The following is a 23,402-nucleotide window of genomic DNA, read 5'->3' on the forward strand; positions in this document are numbered from 1 at the left end:
AGACATTCAGCAAATGTCGCCGGGTCCGGGACTCGAACCCGGGACGGCCGCTTCGAGGACTGTAGCTTCCGTATATGGTCGCGCTTAACCCCTACACTATCAGCTCCGTGCCTTGTCGTACTCCTTTTCATTTTAGGATGACACATTGAACAGTTCTCCATGAGATGCTGACAGCATTGGGGTGTTGTTTTATACTCTAACCATGCTTCTAACATCCCCCCTGACCTGTCTGCTGTGTTCCTTGGTCTTTCTTGATGCTGTTTGTTCACTAATGTTCTCTAAAAAACCTCTGAGGCCTTTACAAAATAGCTGGATTTACACTCAGTTTCAATTACCCAGAATTGGATTATTTTTTAAATAGCTGACGACTGAAGGCAATTGGTTACTCTGAATTGTATCTGGTATTAAATTAGAAGGGTTGAATGCAAATGCACCCCACACTTTTCAGATTTCTATTTGTTTTAAATTTTGAAAACTATGAATTAATTTTCTTCTGCTTCACAGTTATGCTCTCCATTGATGTTTGAGGCTGGAATATCACAATATGTCAACAGGTTTGAGAGGTGAGTGCTTTTGCAAAGCAGTGTAATTGCAATACAAACATGCATATATTGACAGGTTGCACACATAAACTTGATTGGGTTTCCATGCATGTGAGGGACCCAGAGCTCCCTTAGATCATGGGAGAGAAATAGGACACATGTACCCTGCAGCTGGACAACATGGTCTGTCATTAAGCCCTACCTGTGAACACTGTCATCATGCACCAAACCAGCACTTACTGCTCTGAAACATCATGTGTTTTTTAGCTTGTGTTTCTTAGACATATTTAAAGCTGGCCCTAAACTTCCTCCTTAAAAAGACTTGTCCCTCCCAGTACAATTGTGTTACCATACTAACTTAATCATAAAAAGACGTTGGGGATTAATAATAATTCTTCAACATATTTTGACCACTCGTAAGTTTTCCTCTAACTTTTTGTGCAGAAAATTTTGCCAGCTGGTATTTTACCCTGTTTCATCCCCTGCTCCTCCTTGTTTTCCACCGTGGAACTTTGTTGCTCCTTTTCTTTCTTCCTCTTCCTCTTCTCTCTGGTGCTTTTCTCTGGGGTCTCATCAGGGTGTGCAGATGGGGTTTCTGTGGCTGAGGGCTCTGGGAACCAGAGGTAATGGTAAGTACATGGGTGGGGTTAAAGTAAGATAAGCAAAGATTGTTTACCGGGCAGCTGGGGCTGTACAGGAAATGTATCAAAGGAAAACGTGAGGAAAAAAACATACTTTGCTGATATTAATACAAATTTTCTCTCCAGATAAGCAGTAGTAATGGTTAATTTGTGCTAGACAGAAACAGGAATACAAACAAGCTCTTTTTGTTTATTTTACCTTTATATCTCCCACTTCTTGTCTTAACACTGCACATAATTTCATCATAACTATTCTGATATCATACACCAGTCTAACAAGATTAAATCCACTAACAGTGAACCCAAACTGTAAAAAGAAAAACAAAAGAAAGTAAAAATGTGTACTATAGTAGCAAAGCCTAACTTAACATTTTGATTGTTGATGCAGAATTAGCATGCTTATTATTTTTATAATGATTATTTCATGAATGAACATATACATTTGGCAAACTTAAATTGATGTTTGTATGCAGCTCTAGTGTAGGAACAGCACTGGTGCTGAAGTCAAACATGCTAGCTAGGCCTGCTAACCCTGAGCCAGTCGTTGCTCATGCGCAACACCACATTATACGTAGCTGTGGCTGTGAGGGGAAGGTTCTACATGCCACCTTGTTGGAATAGGCTTTTAAAAAGTATTACTATTTTATCAGTGTTTTACATCTTAATGACAAACCAACTCTTATTTATTTTTTATCACTGCAGGACAAGTAAGATACTTAGCTGTAACTTAAGAACCAACAACCTCAAATAAACAGAACATGACTTATTACCACAATCCTTTAGGCAAAACGGAATCAAAATGTAGAAGAAGTGGGTGGAAACTAAGTACACCCTTTGATTCAGCGCCACTAAAAGAGTTACTGTGTTTGTTCCCCACATCATTGCTTCAGTTCAATGATGTTTGTGGTTATTTGTTTTCAAATACAACTCTCTAATTTCCACAACTTTCCATGCAAATTAAGGTTTGGGGTTTGACTAGACCTTAGCAAAACCTTGTGTTTTTTTTTTTGAACCATTTTGTTATATATTTGCAGAGGTTTTTTGGATATTTCTTCTGTTGCATGACCCAATTTCAACAAAGTTTTAGTTGTTAAACAGTCTGACTCAGAATACTTAATACAGAAGACTTGAGACTTGGTATGCAGGACCTGTGCCTGGAAAACAAACCTAAATTATTAGCCCTCCACCACCATGCTTGACAGTTAGTAGGAGGTGTTTAAGCTAATTTGCTGTGTTGTTGTTTTTTGGGTTTATTTTTAAAATGAGCCGCTGAGCATTAGGATGAAACATTTTTCCCTCCAGGGTTTTTCTCTCCAGAGGTTTTAGCTTTGTTCTGACATAACTTTGAGAACTAAGATGATGCTGCTCAAGAAAAGAGGCTGGGAACTGGGAATGGACAATTACTGAATTGTTTTTTTGTGAAAAGAAATGATTGTAGTAAGATAATAACCATAAACTGTGATAATAATAATGAACTCTAATTGACGACAAGTCCACAAACTAACAGTATGGTTGGGATTATTAATTTTACTGTTTACACATTTTTTCCACTGTTTACTCCATAGGAACCCTCTATTTACATTTCAAAGTATGATTCAACACAATTACCTACTGTGCTTTCTAGCAGTGCAGCAGCAGTTCCTAATGTAACTGTACTGGTGAGTAATAATAATAATAGTCCACTTCTGATTTTCCACAGTCTGCTTCTCTGCTTCTTCTGTTTGTCTTACTTTTTATTAAATAAAGAGGCCTTTGGTTGCATGAGATTTTAGATGTTACTGAAGAACAACAAATGACACAAAGGAAAAAAAAATGTTTGTCCTTTTGTGAGATCTTGCAAAAATTGTCATGCAAGAGCATGTTGTAAAACATAACGTACGGGTTATTTTATTCGCAAACAATTTACAATGTTCTGTTGTTCTAGTTTTGTGGGTGTTCTGTTTATTTGGACATTAGGAGAGCTGCCCATCTGTTCTATAACAATAATGGATGGCAAAAAAAAATTACAAGTACACAATTTCTATGGTTTCCAGCAGTTGAAGCAGAGGTGGCATTTCTATGATGAAGCTTCTCCACATGGTTTTTGTTTTGCATTTTTTGATTGAGCTTTTATGTCTGAATGAAACAACTCTTGTGTGATTGCCTTTTTAATTTCATGTTACTCCCTCTGCATCTTCCCACATATCTAGTTGCAGAAGTTATTTTAAAATCATTGACTTGTCACTCGTTGCCAGTACTCCAGTCATTTTACTCTGACAGGAGTTTTGGATGTTCATCAGTGTAGTATATGCAGTACCCGCAGTTGTGACAGTGGCAGCAGTGCTTATAGTGGGCTCTGGAAACAGAACTGTCGGCAGGTCCAGTAGAACGGCCATTGCATCGTCTAGATCTCCAGAGCCCGACCCGCCTGGGATCAGCTTCCTACGGTTCTCACGGCTACCACTGCGGATCATCTCCTCCTCTCGGAGACCCTCCACTAGAAAACAAAAAGTTCAGCGTAATTATCTAAAATGAATATCACATATTTTTTTGGGTGCTCAAGGGTAAAATCCCCCAACCTGTTTCTACAAGTTACTACAACACAAATATTACAATAATTTTAACAATGATCTTCAAATGCACACAGCATAGCAAAGTTATAGGAGCAAGCACCAACAGCCTCACTGGTAACATGAATTAAATGATTTTTGCCATTTTTACAGTCAGAGAGGTATTTAAAGATGAAGTCGAAGGAAGAACAGTAAAGTAAGCCGCTTTTTAACAACAACTGTGGTCCATTTAGGCTGCTAGAGCGTACATCAGAAAACAGGAAGTGTATATAACAACAAAGTCACAGTTGAATTCTTTAAAGCTTTTCAACCTTTGTCATGGAAAATGCTGGATTCCTACTGTATCAGCAGGCCAGCTCAAAGCTTTGCATAAACCCAAGATCATAAATCACAAGAAAGGTCTGATTGGTGCATTCCAGTGTGAGCCTGATTGACAGTCTAGTTTAACTAATGGACTAATTGATCAATAAAAGGGTTATTATTGCTGTCATTTTCATTACATATATATTTTCAATCTCATCATTTTGGGAACTGAAATCTTTAAGCAAAACCGCACATCAACATAGTTTTTTTTCCTAATTTATTATCTCAATGATCAGATGGATGGAAGTCAGATGCAAAGATAGAAAATATTTGGTGTTTTGTAATTCCTTGGTTGAACTGCTGCACCACCAAGTGCGGGGGGGGGGGGGCTGTTACAGATTTCCAAGTTAAGGTGTTTTCTTTGTAATGTGCCTGAACACGCTCAACTCAACACAACACAGAAACCTACTATCACTTGTGTGTTTTGCAACTACCTGAAGGGTATACTGAGCCTCGGGACAGGAATAAATCAGGCTAAACATATTAAATGTGACAAAGCATGATGATCAGCTGACTCATACCTGTAATGGGAACAAGTTTTATTTCTGTAGAAGGTAAAATCAGAGAGCAAAGTTTCCGTCTGTCATACTGAGTCTAATCCTTAAAAAATCTCCTAGTCCTACTGTAAGGCCATCATTAAGGTTCATCTTGGGTATAATTCACAACCTAGGAGACACTAAACTCACGAAAGTGCACGGAGCAGCTCTAAAGCATAATTTAAGAAAGGTGTGTCTGTAATCCAACTGTGTTTACACTCAGTGTGTGTGAGATTGTGCATTTTTGGTCAAAGGAAGTATGAGTTTGCAGATGCTAAAGTATTCCTAAAAACATAATGTTATCTCCAGGTATAACTTAGCTGTCCTGCCAATGTGTAGCTATTCTATGAGGCCAGCTCAGAAGGAGGTGATATGAGTCCTTTCCATTTTGCTTCTAAGAAGTCAGATTTTTCTATTGATTTTGTCAACTTTTTAACATACAAATGAGGTTCAGTTGTGGCTGTGTATTATGGGATGAACGTAATGATGAAAAAAAAAATGTGTAACACAACGAACATTTTCATACAAGCTTTAAGATTTAAAACAGTTTTTGGGGTTAATGATTGTGGGATGTTTATTGTATAGAATTATTTTCAACATCTATTATTTTCTGTTAAACTGAGTTTTGTGGTTTGCTTTTCCAAAACAAATTAAAATGAATGTTTAACTAAATACATTTCTATTTACCGTCCAGTACCTAACCACTGTCAGACTGCATTCTGACCTATGAAACATTCAGACAATAGATGCCATTAAACTCAAGTGATGAAGGTGATTACAGGGGGGCTACAGTATTAGCTGAAAACTTGGAAAAGAGTATCTTCTTCTTCTTTTGGCTTTTCCCTTTCAGGGATCGCCACAGCAAGACATCTGTGTCCATCTAACCCCATCTTCTGCATCTTCTTCTCTCACAACCACTATCTTCATGCCCTCTTTCACTCATCCATTAATCTCCTCTTTAGTTTTCCACTAGGCCTCCTGCCTGGCAGTTCCCGCCTCGGTATCCTTCTACCAATGTTCTCACTATCCCTCCTCTGTACATGTCCAAACCATTTCATTCTGGCTTTATCTCCAACACATCTTACATGAGCTGTCCCTCTCAGGTATTCATTCCTGATCCTGTCCATCCTCATCACTCCCAAAGAGAACCCTTTAACATCTTCATCTCTGCTGTCATATGCTTTCTCTAGATTTACAAAAACACAATGCAGCTCCCTCTGACCTTCTCTGTAATTCTAATATTGCATCTGTAGTACATTTTCTTGGCATGGAACCATACTGCTGCTGACAGATTCGCACTTCTGACCTCACTTTAGCTTCAACAACCCTTTCCTATATTTTGATTGTATGACAAATCAGCTTTATTCTTCTGTAGTTGACACACTCTGCTCCCTTGTTCTGGAAAATTTGGAACAGAGTATATAATCAGCTAAAGGATGATGCACCTCTCATATTCCTGATGGCCTCTGCTCAACGTTTTCTTTATTCTTTAAGAAATTACTTCAATATAATAACCACACAAGGTTCTACAAAAGTGAAAACAAAGTGAAACAAACTTAGAAAGACCTCCAGAAAGCCAGGAGAAGCAAAGTATAAAGAAATCAAGCCATTAATAAATTATACATAATTTATTCAATTAAATTACTCTAAAATGGTTTTAAAGCTGATCCTAAAGATGTCTGTCCCCATCATTGATGCTGAGTGTCTTACAGGTGAATCGCCTTTTTGCCAGAAGCTTCTCTGTCGTCCCGCTCAGAACAAACACCTGGAGGGAGTATTCCTGACTAGAGTCCAGTCCTGCCACAGTTGCCCGGCCTCGGGTGGTGGTCAGCATCAGCTCTGGTTGTTGCTCTTCTAGAAAGGAAAGGAATGACTCGTTAATCTGTATTCTGCTCTCCTTTTACGTTAGAAAACAATTTCCCAGGTTTAGAACATCTGAGAGAGGTCTGTTTAATCCCTCATCTAAAAATTAAAGAGTCCAATTCAGGGGTGCTGAAAATAATGTGCATGCCACACTTTTCAAATATTTATATGTAAATAAAAACTAAAACCCACGTACCCATTTCCCTCTAGCTCCCAATAATACACTACTTTGTGTTAGTCTGTTACATAAAATCCCAGAAAAATACATTGAGGCTTTTGATTGCAACGTAACAAAGTTTAAGCGGTTTGAATACTTAATATTTGCTGGTATTGCATGTGCTTTTATTGGTTTGAATTGTGGGGTCTTAATAAGTGTTATGTTTTTTTTATTCTTTTTGGTATTTGTATTTTAAACCTTGTATTACATTTTTTGTTTTTATGTCACCATAAGCCCAACCAGAGACAAACATCGCAGATTACGTCATGCTATAAATGTTGTAGTGTTTGCTATTTCTTGATCCCAAACACAGGTCCCTCAAAAAACACGTAATAAATAAAATAACAATATATTTAATCATTTAACACAACAGTGGGAAGCCCAGATAAGGAGCAACAGCAATATTTGTCCTTTTTTTTACTTATGTTTCTAAATACTAAACATTCTTGTTGAGTTTCGGTTCATGTTCATCACAGACAAAAGAAGCCACCAGACGATCTTTCTTATGGCAGTTATGTAATTTAAAGATTCAGTTGATAAGAGGAATTGTTTTTGTTTATGTTCTTCTTATTTATCTGACTGTGGGTTACAGCTACCCCTTTCATTTGACATTTCTTTTGTTTGGACCTTACTTTAAACAAAGCACTGAAGTAAATAACATATTCTGATAAATCAAACCCCAATAATTCAGTGGAAGAAAAGTTCATCCATCTTTGCAGCAACATGCACCATGCACTGTTGGTGCAGGTTAAAATCTGCCAGTTCTAATTATCATTAGCACCTCCGCGACTCTGTTTTGACAAGCCAGTCACGTCTTTTTTGAGGAATGTTTTTAAAAGAGTGGGTTATTTATTTCTGTCAGGAAACACACTTGGAAACACAGGAAGGCTCCTGCTCAAAAAACAACACCTTAGGGCAGAATTTGCAAACATTTAAAACACAATACCTTCAAACAGCATTCACAACTCTAGAACATCTCCACATTTTTCATGTTGTAAAAACAAGCTTTAAAATATTTTATTGCAATTTTATGAGATATACCAACACAGAGTAGTGGATAAGTGGGAAGTGGAAGAAAATAATACACGGTTTTCAAAATGTTGCTGATACTCTGTGTGTGCAGCCTCTATCAGGTTGTCTTTCAGGGTTACTTAGCTCCTTCAATCTTCTCACCAACCATCACCAGTTTCCTTGTCCCTACTGAACGACAGCATCACCACAGCATGATGTGGCCATGATGTTTTACTGTAAGGATGGTAAATTCATGGTAAAATATGTTTTATCCAACACTGCATTTTGCATGTAGGCCAAAAAATCCACCAGTTTGATCTCACCATTTTCCACATACCTGCTGTGTACCTACATAGCTGTTGGCAAACAATAGATGTTTTCTTACAATTCTTCCATATAGACTAGATTTGCAGAAACCATGAGTGATAGTGTGCCTGTCCACAGAATTTCCGACCTGAGTAGTGGAGATCTGCAGTTCCCTCAGAGTTATCAGTGTGATTAAGGGCACATTCACACTGCTGGTCCGGTCCAGGAATCGGTAAAAGTTAGGAAATTAACACCTTCAGTTGGCCCAGTTTGCTTTCCTATAGAGATATCGTAGACTGGACCAAACAGAGTCATGCAGTTGCAATGGATTTTTTTCGGGGGCAGTATTGCGCTGATCGAGAAGAAAAAGAGCACGAAAAAGAAAGTCCGTCTCATTTGGGTTTCTGTTGGTACTTTGGTGTTCAGATACTGTTATGCGGCTGCACCGCTTCAGTATTTCACGTAGACCTACGAGACATTGTTAAACTCTTTCATCTTATGTTGTTTTTTTCTCTACTTCTTCTTCTACTCAAATGCGCTGCTTTTATGTTACATCCCCTGTTCCTGTTTTTGGGACGCTGGCCCGGCATGCGTTCACACTGCAAGCGAACAGCTCCAGGGTCCAGATTAACCGTGCCGAGTCCAGTAGTTGTATCTGGCACTGAGATCTTCAGGGCAGACGCCTTTAGTGCAGCCAACGGCCGAATTAAGGTGCAAAGGGGATCAGGCGTTTGCTGTGTCAGCTCCCAGTCTCTGGAACAAACAAACAAACTGCCCCTGGACTTTCCTGAGTCTTTTAAATCCCTCCTGAAAACTCACTTTTTCATATCGGCTTTTAACTCAAGTTCGGATTGAGATCCATCAGTTATCCAGCTCCAGCAGTTAGGTTGTGATGTTTCTATATTTTAGCTTTCTTTTTATCCTTTTTTTATTGTATTTGCTGGATTTTTGGTTTTATGGCTGTCTTTGGAAGTTATTTTGTTTGCATTTACCTTTATGCGAAGAACTTTGGTCAACATTGTGTTCTTGTTAAATGTGCTATATTAATAAAAATGACATTGACTTTAAAAACTGACAGTTTTAATTGTGCCAGGGTATGGCTCTCTGGTCCGTTTCAGGTTGGGTGGGGAACCAGGATGGGTTCACACCAGAGTAATCCAATGTAATGCTCTCCTTGATCAAACTGTCACTTAAACAGCTATGGTAGGTTCACAGTTGTGCCATATTCTTTTTGTTTTCAGACGATTTACAGAACAGGGCTCTTTGAGATGTTCAGAGCTCAGGATGTGGTTTTAGAACCTAACCCTGCTTTAAACCCCCCACCACTTTCTGCCTAACCTTTATGCTGTGTTCGTGCTGTTTGTTCACTAATGTTCCCACACAAACATGTGAACTGGATCTATACTAAGATTAAATTATGCCCAGGAGAACTATAATTAATAACTAGATTATTTCTGAAATGTTCCACTGGATTTTATTCAAGGGTACCAGAGTAAAGGGGACAGAAAACAAATGAGCGCCACACTTTCAAATCTTAAGTTGTGTTGGTCTATCACATAAAAGATCAGTAAGTTACCTTCAAGTTTGTGGTTATGTGACAAAATGTGAAACCGCTTAAGGTGTATTACAACTTTTTTAATTAACACAGGTGAACTGTTATTTATTAATCAGTTGACCTTTAATGGCAATTGTTTGCACTGGGTTTGATATAGGAGTATAAGAGTTAACAGGGGCTGAATAAATAAATATCCACGCCACACTTTTCAGATTATTATTTAAAAACAATTGAAAACCACATGTCACTTTCCTTTTACTTATCAAATATGCACTAGTTGTTAGTCGGTCACATAAAATCCCCCAAAATATACGTCCAGGTTTGTGGTTGTGATGTGATTAAAAGTGAAGAGGTTGAAAGGGATCTTTGAAGGTCCAACATACCCCATTCAGCACTCTGGATACAAACCAGGGTGATTCCAACTGTCCTATCAGGCTAAGGTATTTATGAGAGAATCTTAGAAGTTGTAACTTTCACTAGTTTAGCACAGCTAGGAAAATATTCTTACCGGACAATGTTCTGATCCGAACTTTGTAGCCTTGAACGGGTCCATCAGCCTCCTTCCACTTCATCTGCAATCGGTCCGCAGACAGAACTGTCAGCTTCAGACGACCTGGATGGTGACAAACAGATGAAAAAAAATCAACATTGAGGATTTAAAAGGATATTTGCCTGTCGTCGAGGCAATTATTCAGGATCTTCTAAGATCAAAGGGTCAAGCTAGGATACTATCTTCATTCCTCCCGCTCTCACAGGGCGGTCCAGCCCCACTCACTTCCTCCCGCACAAATCAAATCCCTCTCTTGTTCTGACTTCATCTGCATACTTTCCAGCAGGGGTTTCCCAACAAGTGATGTCTTTCATGTCTCTATCGTCCCATCCTCTATCCATCCACGTCTCCAGCTGGCCCTCCCTCATCCATCAAAGCAAGCCCTGTCCTCTGGACTGCTGGAGAAACAGGAACAGGACGCCAGCGGGGTCAAAGGGCATGTCAGAGGGGTGTCACTCAGTTATAGTATGACAGGGTACTGAATGTAACATGTAGTGGTATAATAGATGAAGAAGGAGAGGGAGGGGAAAACGGAAACAAGAAAGACAGAGGAGAACAAACATGAACATGGTGCATCTCAGAAGACTATTTTTAGCTCCTCTGTGGACCCCCAACACTCAACGGCTCCTTTTCTGACTTGGATGTACAAGACCGAGGGCCTCATGAAGGTCTTCATCCGTGGAAAAGGGGGGATAAGAGGGGACTAATGGGTCTTGGTAAAGAAAAGGTCAAGGTTTCAAACAGAGCCTCTAATAACAACAACATTTCCAGACAGTCTGAAGAAAACTAGATCTGGGCTCTTACTTATGATGATCTGTGGTGTATAGCAGCTGATTTAAACCTCATCTTTACTTTGTGACTTACACAAACCGGTGCAACTGAAAATGTATTTGACAAAATGTGTCAAAATGCCATTAAACACAGAAATAAATCTTAGATTTGATTCAAAATTACAAGAATTTCTAATAATCTCAGAGGATTGTGAGCTGAAGAATATTACCCTGGCCATGGACTCCAGATGGCAGCAGCAGGAAGACAATGAGCAGCATTAGCCAGAAAGATGGTGGTCTGAACACAAGGAGGTGAGAAGACATGACTGGGGCCTGGAAAAATAAAAAATAAAGGCTCAATGTTAAGGTACAGTCTGTGTTGTATTCATTTATGTTTTAAGTAATCTATAATTATTCATTTTGTCCTCTTTCTTCCTCTTTTTCCACATTTTAAGAGCACATCCCATACCATGTATTTCATGGTCAGGACTCAAAACGGAAGAATGAAGTTCAACGAAAAAGTTCAAAGAACGTCAGAAATCCCCGGACACTAATACTCAACAACATTTTTAAACAATATGAGAGAATCCAGTATCTGAAACAATGAGAACATTTATTATTATTTCTTCCTGAGGAGTTGTGTGTAGGACAACAGAAAAGTGACTGTGAAGCTATCTGCCAAAATGTATTCTGATATTTATGTCATGCTTTTGATACATAAACTCTGTTCAGCTGATCAGATATATGCTACATCTCTATAGAAAAACAATGAAGATAAAACTGGACCACCCACCTTATCAAACTTAGGTTAAAGATACATTTCTGGTGGTTTAAGAGTGTATAAGGGCCTGCATGTGCAACTGGCAAGAATCAATCACTGTTTAAAGGTGAAAGCTATTTTTTTTGCAACATTAGGTTCCACTTTGATTCCATCTTTTCAGAAAAGGCTCTTGTGTACACTATCAGTCAAAGGTTTTAGATCCTCTTTCTCACTTAACGGGTCTCTTTCATTTCAACACTATTTACATTGTGGATTCTCATAAAGGCAACAAAGCTGTGAATGAACACACATGGAATTTTATAGTAAACAAAAAGTGTTAAATAACTCTAAACAGTTTTATATTTTAGATTCTTCCAAATAGCCACCCTTTGCTTTGATGCCTGCCTTGCTCTCTTAGCATTCTCTCCATAAACTTAATGAGGAGGTCCCCTGAAACGGTTTTCTAAAGAGTCTTGAAAGAACTTCCCAGAGGTTCATTGAGAGACGGCCAAAGGTTAATATTTCAGTCATCTCAGCAAGGGACGGCTAATTTAAGGAATCTAAAATAAAAAAAACATAATTTCTTTAATAATTGTTTGTTTTCTACATAATTCCAAGTGTGTCTGAAACGTTTGACTGGTATTTCAGCAAGATAATGCCAGAATGCCAAGAGTGTTTTTTGTTTTACTATTCCACTGGTTCAAAACATTTCTCATCTGTAAACTTGGTAATTATGGCATATCAGACTCTTTGTATAAAAAGACAGGATGATAAAAGCAGTAAAATCATACACTAGTACAGTCATGTTTGTGTATACTTGAAGTCAGATTTGAAAAAGTTTAGATCCCACTAAAGATGTGTTCATTTCAGAATGTCCTGATATGTAAAACTCTAGCGTATTTTCATATATTTTAAAGTTGATTTGACTGAAGATGAAATAACTAAGATTTATACGATTTGCAGTTAAACAGAAGATAAAAACAACTTTTTCATTCAGTTTGATCTTTTTCTGCCTTATGTTTGTTCTATTAGTGTTCCTTCTAGTCATCAAATGATTGAAATCATGCAGCTTTCCAACTTTCCTCACAGGTTCTAACCGGGGTCACAAGATGCTGGGGAAGGTAACACTTAGGAACATTGTTTTTAGGTGCACATAACATTCTTGAGGTGGTCTGGTCTGAAATGTAGGCCATATACAGGACTTAACATTTTAGGTTATAATTATCTTGCAGAAGCCACAGGCTCTGGCGTCTACACCCGGACTATAGTTTTACACCTCCCAGTTTATTGATCTCTGTGCTGCCTTAAATGACTTGTAGATCACATTGGTCAGCAAGATTTCTCAATAGGATTTAACTCCTAATCTGTTTAAAATTCAAAAGCTTCTTTTAAACCAAAGAAATTGTACTATATCTAAAGCTGTTGAAATGCTCCCCAGGAGCATTTAACATCCCCCAGATGAGTATAAGCATGTCCAACAGAAGTATTTTTAACAGTGCTGAACCAGATCCAGACATTTAAAATGCAGTGCAGAGAGGATGTCATAGAGCAAACCAAAATGTTAAATATTCACTCTCTGTACTGAGAACATTAGTTTTTTATACTGTCCTTTCAAGCAAACAAACTTATTATATTTAGTGTAGTTTTAATCAACATGTCTTTTATGTTTCCTAAAGATATTTCAAAGTTTTTCTTTGGACTTTGGCTGACTGTTTTACTCATTTACAATCCTAGTACCTGAACAGCATACTGTCCTGAAAGATAAAGAAGATGGACTCTTTTTAGACAAAAGATAAATTTAATCATTAGAAACTACCTAGAGGAATGGGCAGTATTTGAAGATTCAGTCTTTAAGAAACAGGAAAAAACCCTTCAAAGACCTGACACAACCTGAGATATACATTATCCTTTCTTATGCTCAGTTTTCAGCTAACGGCTCCTTGGAAATCACCTTAGTGGTAACAAAATCCTGTTTTCTGCCTCTCAATTTGTTTATTTCACAGAAGAAGCTGGGATAAATTGTTTGTGACAAACAGCTAGTAACACAATGCTTAAATTTAGTTAATCATCTGCTAAGTTGTAATTAATGTGTGGATAGAACACTGGTTGACTTTAAGTTTAGTAGCCTTTTATTAAATGGCTGTCAGTACTCTGACATAAGGGACAGAGAATATATGCTCCTCCAAAATTGTTGATAACGAGATAATGAACCGCCAAAGTTCAAAGAAAAAGCTTCAGACAGCTTCACAAAGTTCTGATCAAGATCAATTCAAAATATATTGTAAAAGAAAGACTAACGTCTTGGAAACGAAATATAAAACGTAGGAATGAGCCGAGACTTTTGCCTAGCACTTTTATTTTCTTTTAATAAAGTTTTACAGAATTCTTCTGCCTGTCTACCAGCCATGGCCGGTTCTAGACCTGATAAGGCCCCTGTACTCAAGACATAATACTTCATGAAATTCTTATGATGAAATGCGCTGGCATAGAAACTGTAACTGTTTGGTCATTTAGACCTTTCACCTTTACAATTTTACTTTAACAATGACTTAAAAATTAGGATTTTGAGATGGGATCACAGTTTTCATCTGCTAGATCAGGAGTCTGCATCCTGCAGCTCCAGGGCTGCAAGTGGCTCTGTGGCTCCCTTTATATATTAAACAATAAAATATTGCTCTGTTTGTTTGTTTCATTCTTTTGTTCTGAGCTCCCATGAAAAAACTCTGGTCCCACTCTGTAAACTTGGTCTAGAACCACCGCTGCTACCAGCCAACTTCTTGTCACTTTTCCCATGAGAACTCTACTTGAAAGGACTCAGACTACAGATTTGTCAGTGCTTGCCCCGCATCACAGACCCTGAAACTTCAGACAGCTAATGACATACAGGACAAACAAACTCACAGGAGTTTAAGGGGCCATCAAACCACCACATCTCCTTCTGAGAGGACAAAAGAAACCAGTTGTAGGCAGATGACCTTTACAGAACTGGGTCGGAATTTCTGATCATTGTTCTCTGTAAATAATAGGATTGTGTAGAAAACTCAAGCTGAAGACTGTCATGAACGATGTGGTTAAGCAGCTGGAGTTCACTGACCCGTGGTCATCCCTCAAACAAATTATTCGAGGCTTGTGAGTAGAGTGAACACAAACTGAAAACTTTACAAGCTTGTTGCAAGCAACAAACTTCAATGCATTTACTTTGGATTTTATGTGACAATCCACCAACAACCAACTGCAAAATTGTGAAGTGAAAGGAAAATGGTTTTCTCAATTTTTTTACAAATGAAAATCGTAAAACTGTGCATACCCTTCTAAAGTCAATTCAAAACTAAATGCTGTAAACCTGTGGTTTATTTAATCTCAATTTAGAGAAGACCCATGGTAACTCTGGAGGAGGTGCAGAGATCCACAGCTCAGGTGGGAGAGTCTGTTGACAGGACAACTATTAGACAGACTGCACAGATTTGTGGTCAAAGAACCCACCACTGCAGTTTACCATGGCCCCACCATTCCCACTATGGTACATGGTGGTGTCATGACTGGAGCAGTCTAAGGATAAGGGGTATTCATTTAAGATACCGTTACAGGACTTTGGGAGGAAACAACAGGGGACACATTGACGAGTAACAAGTGAAGAGCCACAGAGAACTGAACAACACACATATCAACACTTGGAAAACAAAGGAATAACTAAAAACACAAAACCTGGAACACTGAACTGACAAAATGGTGCTATAAGTCCAAAGAATCCCAACAGGTGATACCAGCATCGTGGTGTGGAAATGCTTTTCCTTAGCTGGAGCAAGCAAGATGGTCAGAGTTCGTGGAAAGATGGATGGAGCTAAATATTAGGGTTAGGTCACATCCAATGTGACTGAGATTCAGATATTTCAAATTTATTGCCCAATTTTAAAAAAATGTCTGCCCGCCTTCTAAATATTCAATGACAACATAAAAGGCAGACAGAAAAAAAAGTAAGTCATTAAAATCTGGAGATCAGTTGTTAACCCCAGGCAATTTTAGGTCCACTGTTCATGTGGGCTTTTCACTTATTATAGAAAAAGTCACAGTACTGGTTAAAGTCAACACATTGATTAGATTCAACACAAAGTCACCATCTTACCCCAGTGTGAACTCACCAGGAAAAAAACTTGAACATGCTAACCTGTGAAACAAGCAGGTGATCAGCAGAGCAGTGATTTGGGCCTCTGAGCACACACCTTAGCAAAGAAGCATCTTTAAACTGTAACTTTAGAAACACTATTATCATCTGACCAGAGCATCTTCTTCCATGTGTTTGCTGTGTCCCTTACAAGGCTTGTGCCTGTGTTTGGGGTTTCAAGTTTGTGTTCTATTTACCTTCTGTGCACTGCCATGTTCTTCATTTTATTTCAGTTGATTCGGGTTTATTAGATTCATTCTGGTGTTTAGGTTTTTATTACTTCCCTGGATTGCTATGTTAGATGTTTTAGTTTGTATTTCCTTATAGATCTGGTTCCTCCCTCTTTATGTTCTTTTGGTAGTCTCATTGTTTACTTTTTCAGATCTCTTAAATGCTTTCTGTTACCTCCCTGCACATCAATATTAATTAGTCACTCGCCCCCCAGTGTCTCTCCCACCAGCTGATCATGATTTCCCTCTGATTAACTCTCTGTGCTCATTGGTCTATTCTCCACTCTCCCTCAGAACATATACTCCCTTTTTGTTATTGTTCTCCACTGGTTCCTCCTGAAACTTACCCTGAATTCTACTCTGGCAACAACCCGCTCCATGTCCTTTAACCTGCCTGTGTTTTTCATATGTCCTGTGTAAGACTAAGTAACCGGTTAGCATAATTAAAGAAAAGTTCATCTCACCACACAGCTTCGTCACTCTTGTCTGCACTTTGGTCCTGCTAAACCCTCAGGCCTGACAGCCCCTCCTCCATAAAGGCCAGATTTGGGTGGTGCATGGGTAATAGTGGTCTTTTCAACAGATTCTCCCACCTGGGACATAATTGTCTGGAGTTCATCTTGAGTCACCATGGGCCTTTGGCAGTTTCTCTGATGAATTCTCTCCTTGGACTTTTGTAGTAGTTTTACAGTTGTACTTTCCATTTTTTTCTGATGGACTAAATAGTGCTCCATGAGATGTTGAAATATGGTTTTGCAATGCTTTAAACTTCCCCACCACATTCTACCTGATATGTCTGCTGTGTTCCTCGGTCTTCATGGTGCTGCTTGTTCCTACTGCTCTCTTACAAATGTTTACAAATGTGTCAAAAACAAATGTAAAATCATTTTTCCACTTGAGAAAAGATGAGCTCCTAAATTTTTGAATAATGAAAATACTACAATGTCTGTGGCGAGATGTTAAAACGTTTGAGTGGTATGAATACTTTTGCAAAGAACTATAAGCCTACTTTCTGATAAGACTAGACAAGAGTTCATTTCTGGAGCTTAAGTGCCTTTGTGACACTTGATTGATTTGTCTCAATAATGTGGCCAATCTCTAAGAAATCATCTGAGAATGGAAGTCATGATAAATCCTAAAGAAAAATGGTTAAAAAGCTCGCAGAACAAATTAGCAGAAAAATCTTTAAGATCTCAATAGATAGAAGACATTTTATGGTTTAACATAACCCAAACATTTCATAACTTTGAGATCAGCACAAAGTGGTTAATAGTACACATTTTAAACAAAAAGGTCAATTCAAAACTGCAGTTATAATGTGCGCAATATTCCTTTCATTAAAATATTTTAATTGACAAGCCCGGCCCAGTTGGCCATACAGGACATGCTTTACATGTTGCTGCCGCTGCTTTATATCTGAGGTACAGCAATAATAACTGCGCACTTACTCTAGCTAGCTGCTTCTAAATATATGTAACTCAATGCAGACTTTGACTCATGTAGATTAAAAGGAACTCGGTGATTAAAACTTTAGGGGAACTGGCCTGAAATCACGCGAGGTTAGTCCAACGGGATTCACCATAAAGCTCAGGCGTTGTCTGGTCACACAGGTGTCCGTTCAGGTGCTTCCTTTTCTTCCAACAGACGACGGTTGAAGCTGAAAAAAAATGAAGCTGAAAAAGATGAAAAAAAATAAAAGTGTCCCACCATCTTAGGAGCTCTTTGTTCATGGTGTAGCCAGGTGATGTCTTACCTGGCCGGTCGGTGAATCCAGGCTATTCCCTCAGAAACACTCCAAACGGATTTCCAAAGGTGGGGATGTCAACACGATTCCGCAAAACCATGAAACGAGCAGTCCTCATGTCAGGGGGAGGTGAAACTGGAGAAGCAGTGGGGTCCTCCTGCTGCTCCGCTCCTCCACGCTCCGCCATGGGAGTGGCTCTCCAAAGAATGTTAGGAAAACCGGAGCAAGTCAGCCCAGAACGCAGCTCTCCTCCAAGCGTTTGGTGGCATTGCTGACATGGGCTGCTGTTTAGTAACAGCAAGTTTAATAACCAGTGGAAGAAATACTATTAGAATATATATTGCCAAATTAACGCATCTGGAAACTTTACACTAGCACCAGCGAGACAATAGGCAAACAAAAACACCGTTATAGATGTAAAAATGTAGAGTGAAACTTAACCTACACTGACAAGTTTATGTTGCAGCACAGCAAGCTGCTACAGGAAGTAGGAAAAGTAGTTGTGTAAAAAGATTCATTTTCAGAAGACAAGGATTTCACTGCAGAAACAGTGGGACCTGGACAGTCTGTGTTTTACCTACTAAAGCTAAAACAAAAACAAGAGTTGTAGGGGTATTGCCAACTCCAGTTAACTATAACTATGAACGGCTGATTATACAGGTCCTTCTCAAAAAATTAGCATATTGTGATAAAGTTAATTATTTTCCATAATGTCATGATGAAAATTTAACATTAATATATTTTAGATTCATTGCACACTAACTGAAATATTTCAGGTCTTTTATTGTCTTAATACGGATGATTTTGGCATACAGCTCATGAAAACCCAAAATTCCTATCTCACAAAATTAGTATATTATTAAAAGGGTCTCTAAACGAGCTATGAACCTAATCATCTGAATCAACGAGTTAACTCTAAACACCTGCAAAAGAGTCCTGAGGCCTTTAAAACTCCCAGCCTGGTTCATCACTCAAAACCCCAATCATGGGTAAGACTGCCGACCTGACTGCTGTCCAGAAGGCCACTATTGACACCCTCAAGCAAGAGGGTAAGACACAGAAAGAAATTTCAGAACAAATAGGCTGTTCCCAGAGTGCTGTATCAAGGCACCTCAGTGGGAAGTCTGTGGGAAGGAAAAAGTGTGGCAGAAAACGCTGCACAACGAGAAGAGGTGACCGGACCCTGAGGAAGATAGTGGAGAAGGGCCGATTCCAGACCTTGGGGGACCTGCGGAAGCAGTGGACTGATTCTGGAGTAGAAACATCCAGAGCCACCGTGCACAGGCGTGTGCAGGAAATGGGCTACAGGTGCTGCATTCCCCAGACCTGGGCTACAGAGAAGCAGCACTGGACTGTTGCTCAGTGGTCCAAAGTACTTTTTTCGGATGAAAGCAAATTCTGCATGTCATTCGGAAATCAAGGTGCCAGAGTCTGGAGGAAGACTGGGGAGAAGGAAATGCCAAAATGCCAGAAGTCCAGTGTCAAGTACCCACAGTCAGTGATGGTCTGGGGTGCCGTGTCAGCTGCTGGTGTTGATCCACTGTGTTTTATCAAGGGCAGGGTCAATGCAGCTAGCTATCAGGAGATTTTGGAGCACTTCATGCTTCCATCTGCTGAAAAGCTTTATGGAGATGAAGATTTCGTTTTTCAGCACGACCTGGCACCTGCTCACAGTGCCAAAACCACTGGTAAATGGTTTACTGACCATGGTATCACTGTGCTCAATTGGCCTGCCAACTCTCCTGACCTGAACCCCATAGAGAATCTGTGGGATATTGTGAAGAGAATGTTGAGAGACTCAAGACCCAACACTCTGGATGAGCTAAAGGCCGCTATTGAAGCATCCTGGGCCTCCATAAGACCTCAGCAGTGCCACAGGCTGATTGCCTCCATGCCACGCCGCATTGAAGCAGTCATTTCTGCCAAAGGATTCCCGACCAAGTATTGAGTGCATAACTGTACATGATTATTTGAAGGTTGACGTTGTTTGTATTAAAAACACTTTTCTTTTATTGGTCGGATGAAATATGCTAATTTTGTGAGATAGGAATTTTGGGTTTTCATATTAAGACAATAAAAGCAGTCAGGTCGGCAGTCTTACCCATGATTGGGGTTTTGAGTGATGAACCAGGCTGGGAGTGTTTAAGGCCTCACGAATCTTTTGCAGGTGTTTAGAGTTAACTCGTTGATTCAGATGATTAGGTTCATAGCTCGTTTAGAGACCCTTTTAATAATATACTAATTTTGTGAGATAGGAATTTTGGGTTTTCATGAGCTGTATGCCACAATCATCCATATTAAGACAATAAAAGACCTGAAATATTTCAGTTAGTGTGCAATGAATCTAAAATATATGAATGTTAAATTTTCATCATTACATTATAGAAAATAATGAACTTTATCACAATATGCTAATTTTTTGAGAAGGACCTGTACAGCATGATTCAGTTCAGACATCTTTATCATATGAAGCATTAGCAGCACCTGCAAACATTTATTCCACTTCCAGAAGTACAGGGAGTTTATGTGTTGTACCTCATGTAGAATATAAAATACAACATTTGCATATACACTACCAGTCAAACTTTTGTGGACACCTTTGTCATTCAATGGCTTTTCCCTACTTTTATTACTTTTTACATTGTATATATAGTAAAGACATCAAAACTATGTTGCAAAAGTATACTGAATGACGTAGCAAGCAAAAAATTGTGAAATACCTCTCTTATATTTCAAATTCATCATACAATCTGGAAAGGGTTATAAAGCCATTTCTGAAGCTTTGGGACTCCAGAGAACCACAATGAGAGGCATTATCCACAAACGGCGAAAACATAGAACAGTGCTGGAACCTACCCAGGAGTGGCCAGCCTACTAAAACTACCCCAAGAGTTAAGCGACAACTCATCAAGAGGTCACAAAGACCCCAGAACAACATCCAAAGAACTGCGGGCCTGATTTGCATCATTTAAGGTCAGCGTTCATGCCCCCACCATAAGAAAGAGACTAGACAAAAATGGTTTGCATAGATCCCAAGAGGTTTTTGGTTAATACTCTGTGGACTGATGGGACAATTAGATTTCTGAACCACCTCAGCTAACTTCTACAAATGCAGGGGAGCAGCAGCTCTACTTCAACCTCGATCCATAGTGTGGCCAGTCTGTGACTTAGAGTGAGAAAGCCCCATCATCTTGAAGGAGCTTGAAATAGACCCGCTGCTCCTCCGCATAGAAAGAACTTGGTTGAGGTGGTTCGGTCATGTGATCTGAATGCCTCCTTGGCGCCTCCTTCTGGAGGTTCTCTGAATAGCGTCCAACTGGGAGAAGACCCTGGGTCAGAACCAGATCATGCTGGAGGGACAATACAGCCCCTGGCCTGGGAATGTCTTGGGATGCCCCAGAAAGAGCTGGAGAATATCTGGGTTTCCCTCCTCGAGTTGTTACCCCAGCGATCTGATATAGGATACGTTGAAGATGAAGAATGGATTGAACAGAGCCATGCTTCTTTTTCTGGTTGAGAAAAAAATAATGGTAAGATTACAGTCCCTGGTGGTGCTCCTTTGCTGCTGACCACTTGGTTAAACACACGACCTTTCAGTCTTACAAACTTTGGTCTGTTTGTCGGGTAGTTATCGATCCAGGTTACTACTGAGGCCTCCAACGGTGTCCTCTGGAGTTTTTTTTCATAGTAAATCAGGCAGAATTAAAAGCACTGAAAAAGTCAAAGAACATGATAATCACAGCACTGGTTGCTTCTTCCAGATGACAGTGGGTTTGTTCAAGCAAATGTATGACACAGTCAACTCCAATCCCATGATGATAAGATTGCTTAATTCCACATCCTGCAAGGCCTGGAGACTTTCACGACGTAGGATGTTGGGGCAACAGGTCTTTAGTTATTAAGTACAAATTAGTGAGTTCTTCTGTGTACTGAGACAAGGCAGGACACATACATTCGACAGCACTGGAACCTTCTTCTGGGCAAGGGTTTGGGTTGTTTCCCACGTAGCAGGACCAGACACTCTTTGGGTGACATTTGGGCCTGCAACTGGAAGTTGTCTAGTTCGGCTGGGCGCGGGAGAAAGGGATGCCCAGGGTTTTCCTGAACAGAACCTGTCGATGGTGCCTAGTTCATTGGTACTGCCCAGATTTTCATCCATCTAATCCTCCCTCTGCTTTAAGCCCTTCATCCCTTATCACACATATCCTACCTTCGTCTTCATAGACCGGTCCATCACCCAAGGTGCTACAGCCACGGCCCTGATCCCCCCCCATTATTGAGTAATTGAATATTGAGTCATGAAAGAAAATGTGTAACATGGCTGGAACAAATTTATTAAAAAATTAAAATCTACATTTTTCACTGTATTTCTCCACGTGTTGCAATATTAGTCGCTACTGAAAATTATATACATCGAAACCTTTTCATAAATAGCATTAAAGCAATTCACCAACATACTCTGTCATTGGTAGAAATATCTCTTTAATGCCTTTCTGTTTTCTTTTAATAAGGCACATAGCTTTAAATTATATTTCAAAGCTTGGTAGAGTTAGTATCCAATTCAACATTAAATTGACCTCACAATTTACAAGCAATTAAGGAATGTTTAAAATTGAAATCAAAGTCCCAACATTTAACCACTATCTAGTATCATGATAAACCCCATGAAATGATACTTAGGCCTTTATGCCATTGTGCTGGACATCTTTTGTAGACTGATTGTAGCAGGAACCATATCATCTGATTTCAAGCAGTATGAACAGTATAATTATTGATTCAGCAGTCATTGGCCAAACAACTGGAATAGGCAAACTTTCACTTAATCAGCAAGTCAAATAATGAAAAATAGAAATTTTCCCCCTTGTCACAAAATGCATCAAAACTAAGAACTTTGACCACTCTCGGTCAGTAAACGCACCTTGTTTTGTAATAATCGGTTTATTCTAATGATAAATGGAGATGATCTTGTAATTCCTTCAAAGCCACCACTTCAATCAGAGAACCTGTAGCTTTTTTTCTTTCATTTATTATAGCCTTAAAAAAAAAAATCTCAAAATTGGAACTGACAAATCAGACCTAAAAGAAACCCGGTAATTGGCATCAGCCAGAAAAAGCGGTATTGGTGCATCTCTAATAAATAAGAATTTTTTTCAGAAATGGTGGATATATTTTACGCATTGGCTTGGCTTCTTTCCTTTGGGGAAAACATTATCTGACAAAATAAATAAATGTGTGTTTACCTCAAACTTTCCACCTTGTCCAACCCAGGCAGAGAAAAGAAAAAGCATCTACAATATTTACAGGTCCTTCTCAAAATATTAGCATATTGTGATAAAGTTCATTATTTTCCATAATGTCATGATGAAAATTTAACATTCATATATTTTAGATTCATTGCACACTAACTGAAATATTTCAGGTCTTTTATTGTCTTAATACGGATGATTTTGGCATACAGCTCATGAAAACCCAAAATTCCTATCTCACAAAATTAGCATATTATTAAAAGGATCTCTAAACGAGCTATGAACCTAATCATCTGAATCAACGAGTTAACTCTAAACACCTGCAAAAGATTCCTGAGGCCTTTAAAACTCCCAGCC

At 39.0% G+C, this 23,402-nt stretch overlaps 1 protein-coding gene across 5 annotated transcripts in view; it reads right to left on the minus strand.

The window, feature by feature from the left end:
* The window catches only part of LOC124869933 (collagen alpha-1(XX) chain), a 54,492-nt gene extending 36,432 nt beyond the window's left edge, over positions 1 to 18,060 (minus strand). Inside the window, exons 1-7 of one of the 5 annotated variants that reach the window (XM_047368207.1) lie at positions 17,809 to 18,060; positions 17,635 to 17,712; positions 11,134 to 11,236; positions 10,092 to 10,196; positions 6,342 to 6,482; positions 3,480 to 3,659; positions 1,012 to 1,152 (exon numbers count right to left, since the gene is read on the minus strand). In XM_047368207.1, the coding sequence (XP_047224163.1) occupies positions 1,012 to 1,152; positions 3,480 to 3,659; positions 6,342 to 6,482; positions 10,092 to 10,196; positions 11,134 to 11,236; positions 17,635 to 17,637 (673 nt within the window). In that variant the 5' untranslated portion in view covers positions 17,638 to 17,712; positions 17,809 to 18,060. Of the gene's footprint in view, positions 1 to 1,011; positions 1,153 to 3,479; positions 3,660 to 6,341; positions 6,486 to 10,091; positions 10,197 to 11,133; positions 11,237 to 17,599; positions 17,729 to 17,808 lie in introns of all 5 variants that reach the window. The other 4 variants (XM_047368189.1, XM_047368215.1, XM_047368197.1 and 1 more) reach the window with 4 other exon arrangements.
* Between the last annotated feature and the right edge of the window lie 5,342 nt (positions 18,061 to 23,402).

Source organism: Girardinichthys multiradiatus, chromosome 1 (assembly GCF_021462225.1).
Source record: "Girardinichthys multiradiatus isolate DD_20200921_A chromosome 1, DD_fGirMul_XY1, whole genome shotgun sequence".
In the NCBI taxonomy this organism is placed as follows: domain Eukaryota; kingdom Metazoa; phylum Chordata; class Actinopteri; order Cyprinodontiformes; family Goodeidae; genus Girardinichthys; species Girardinichthys multiradiatus.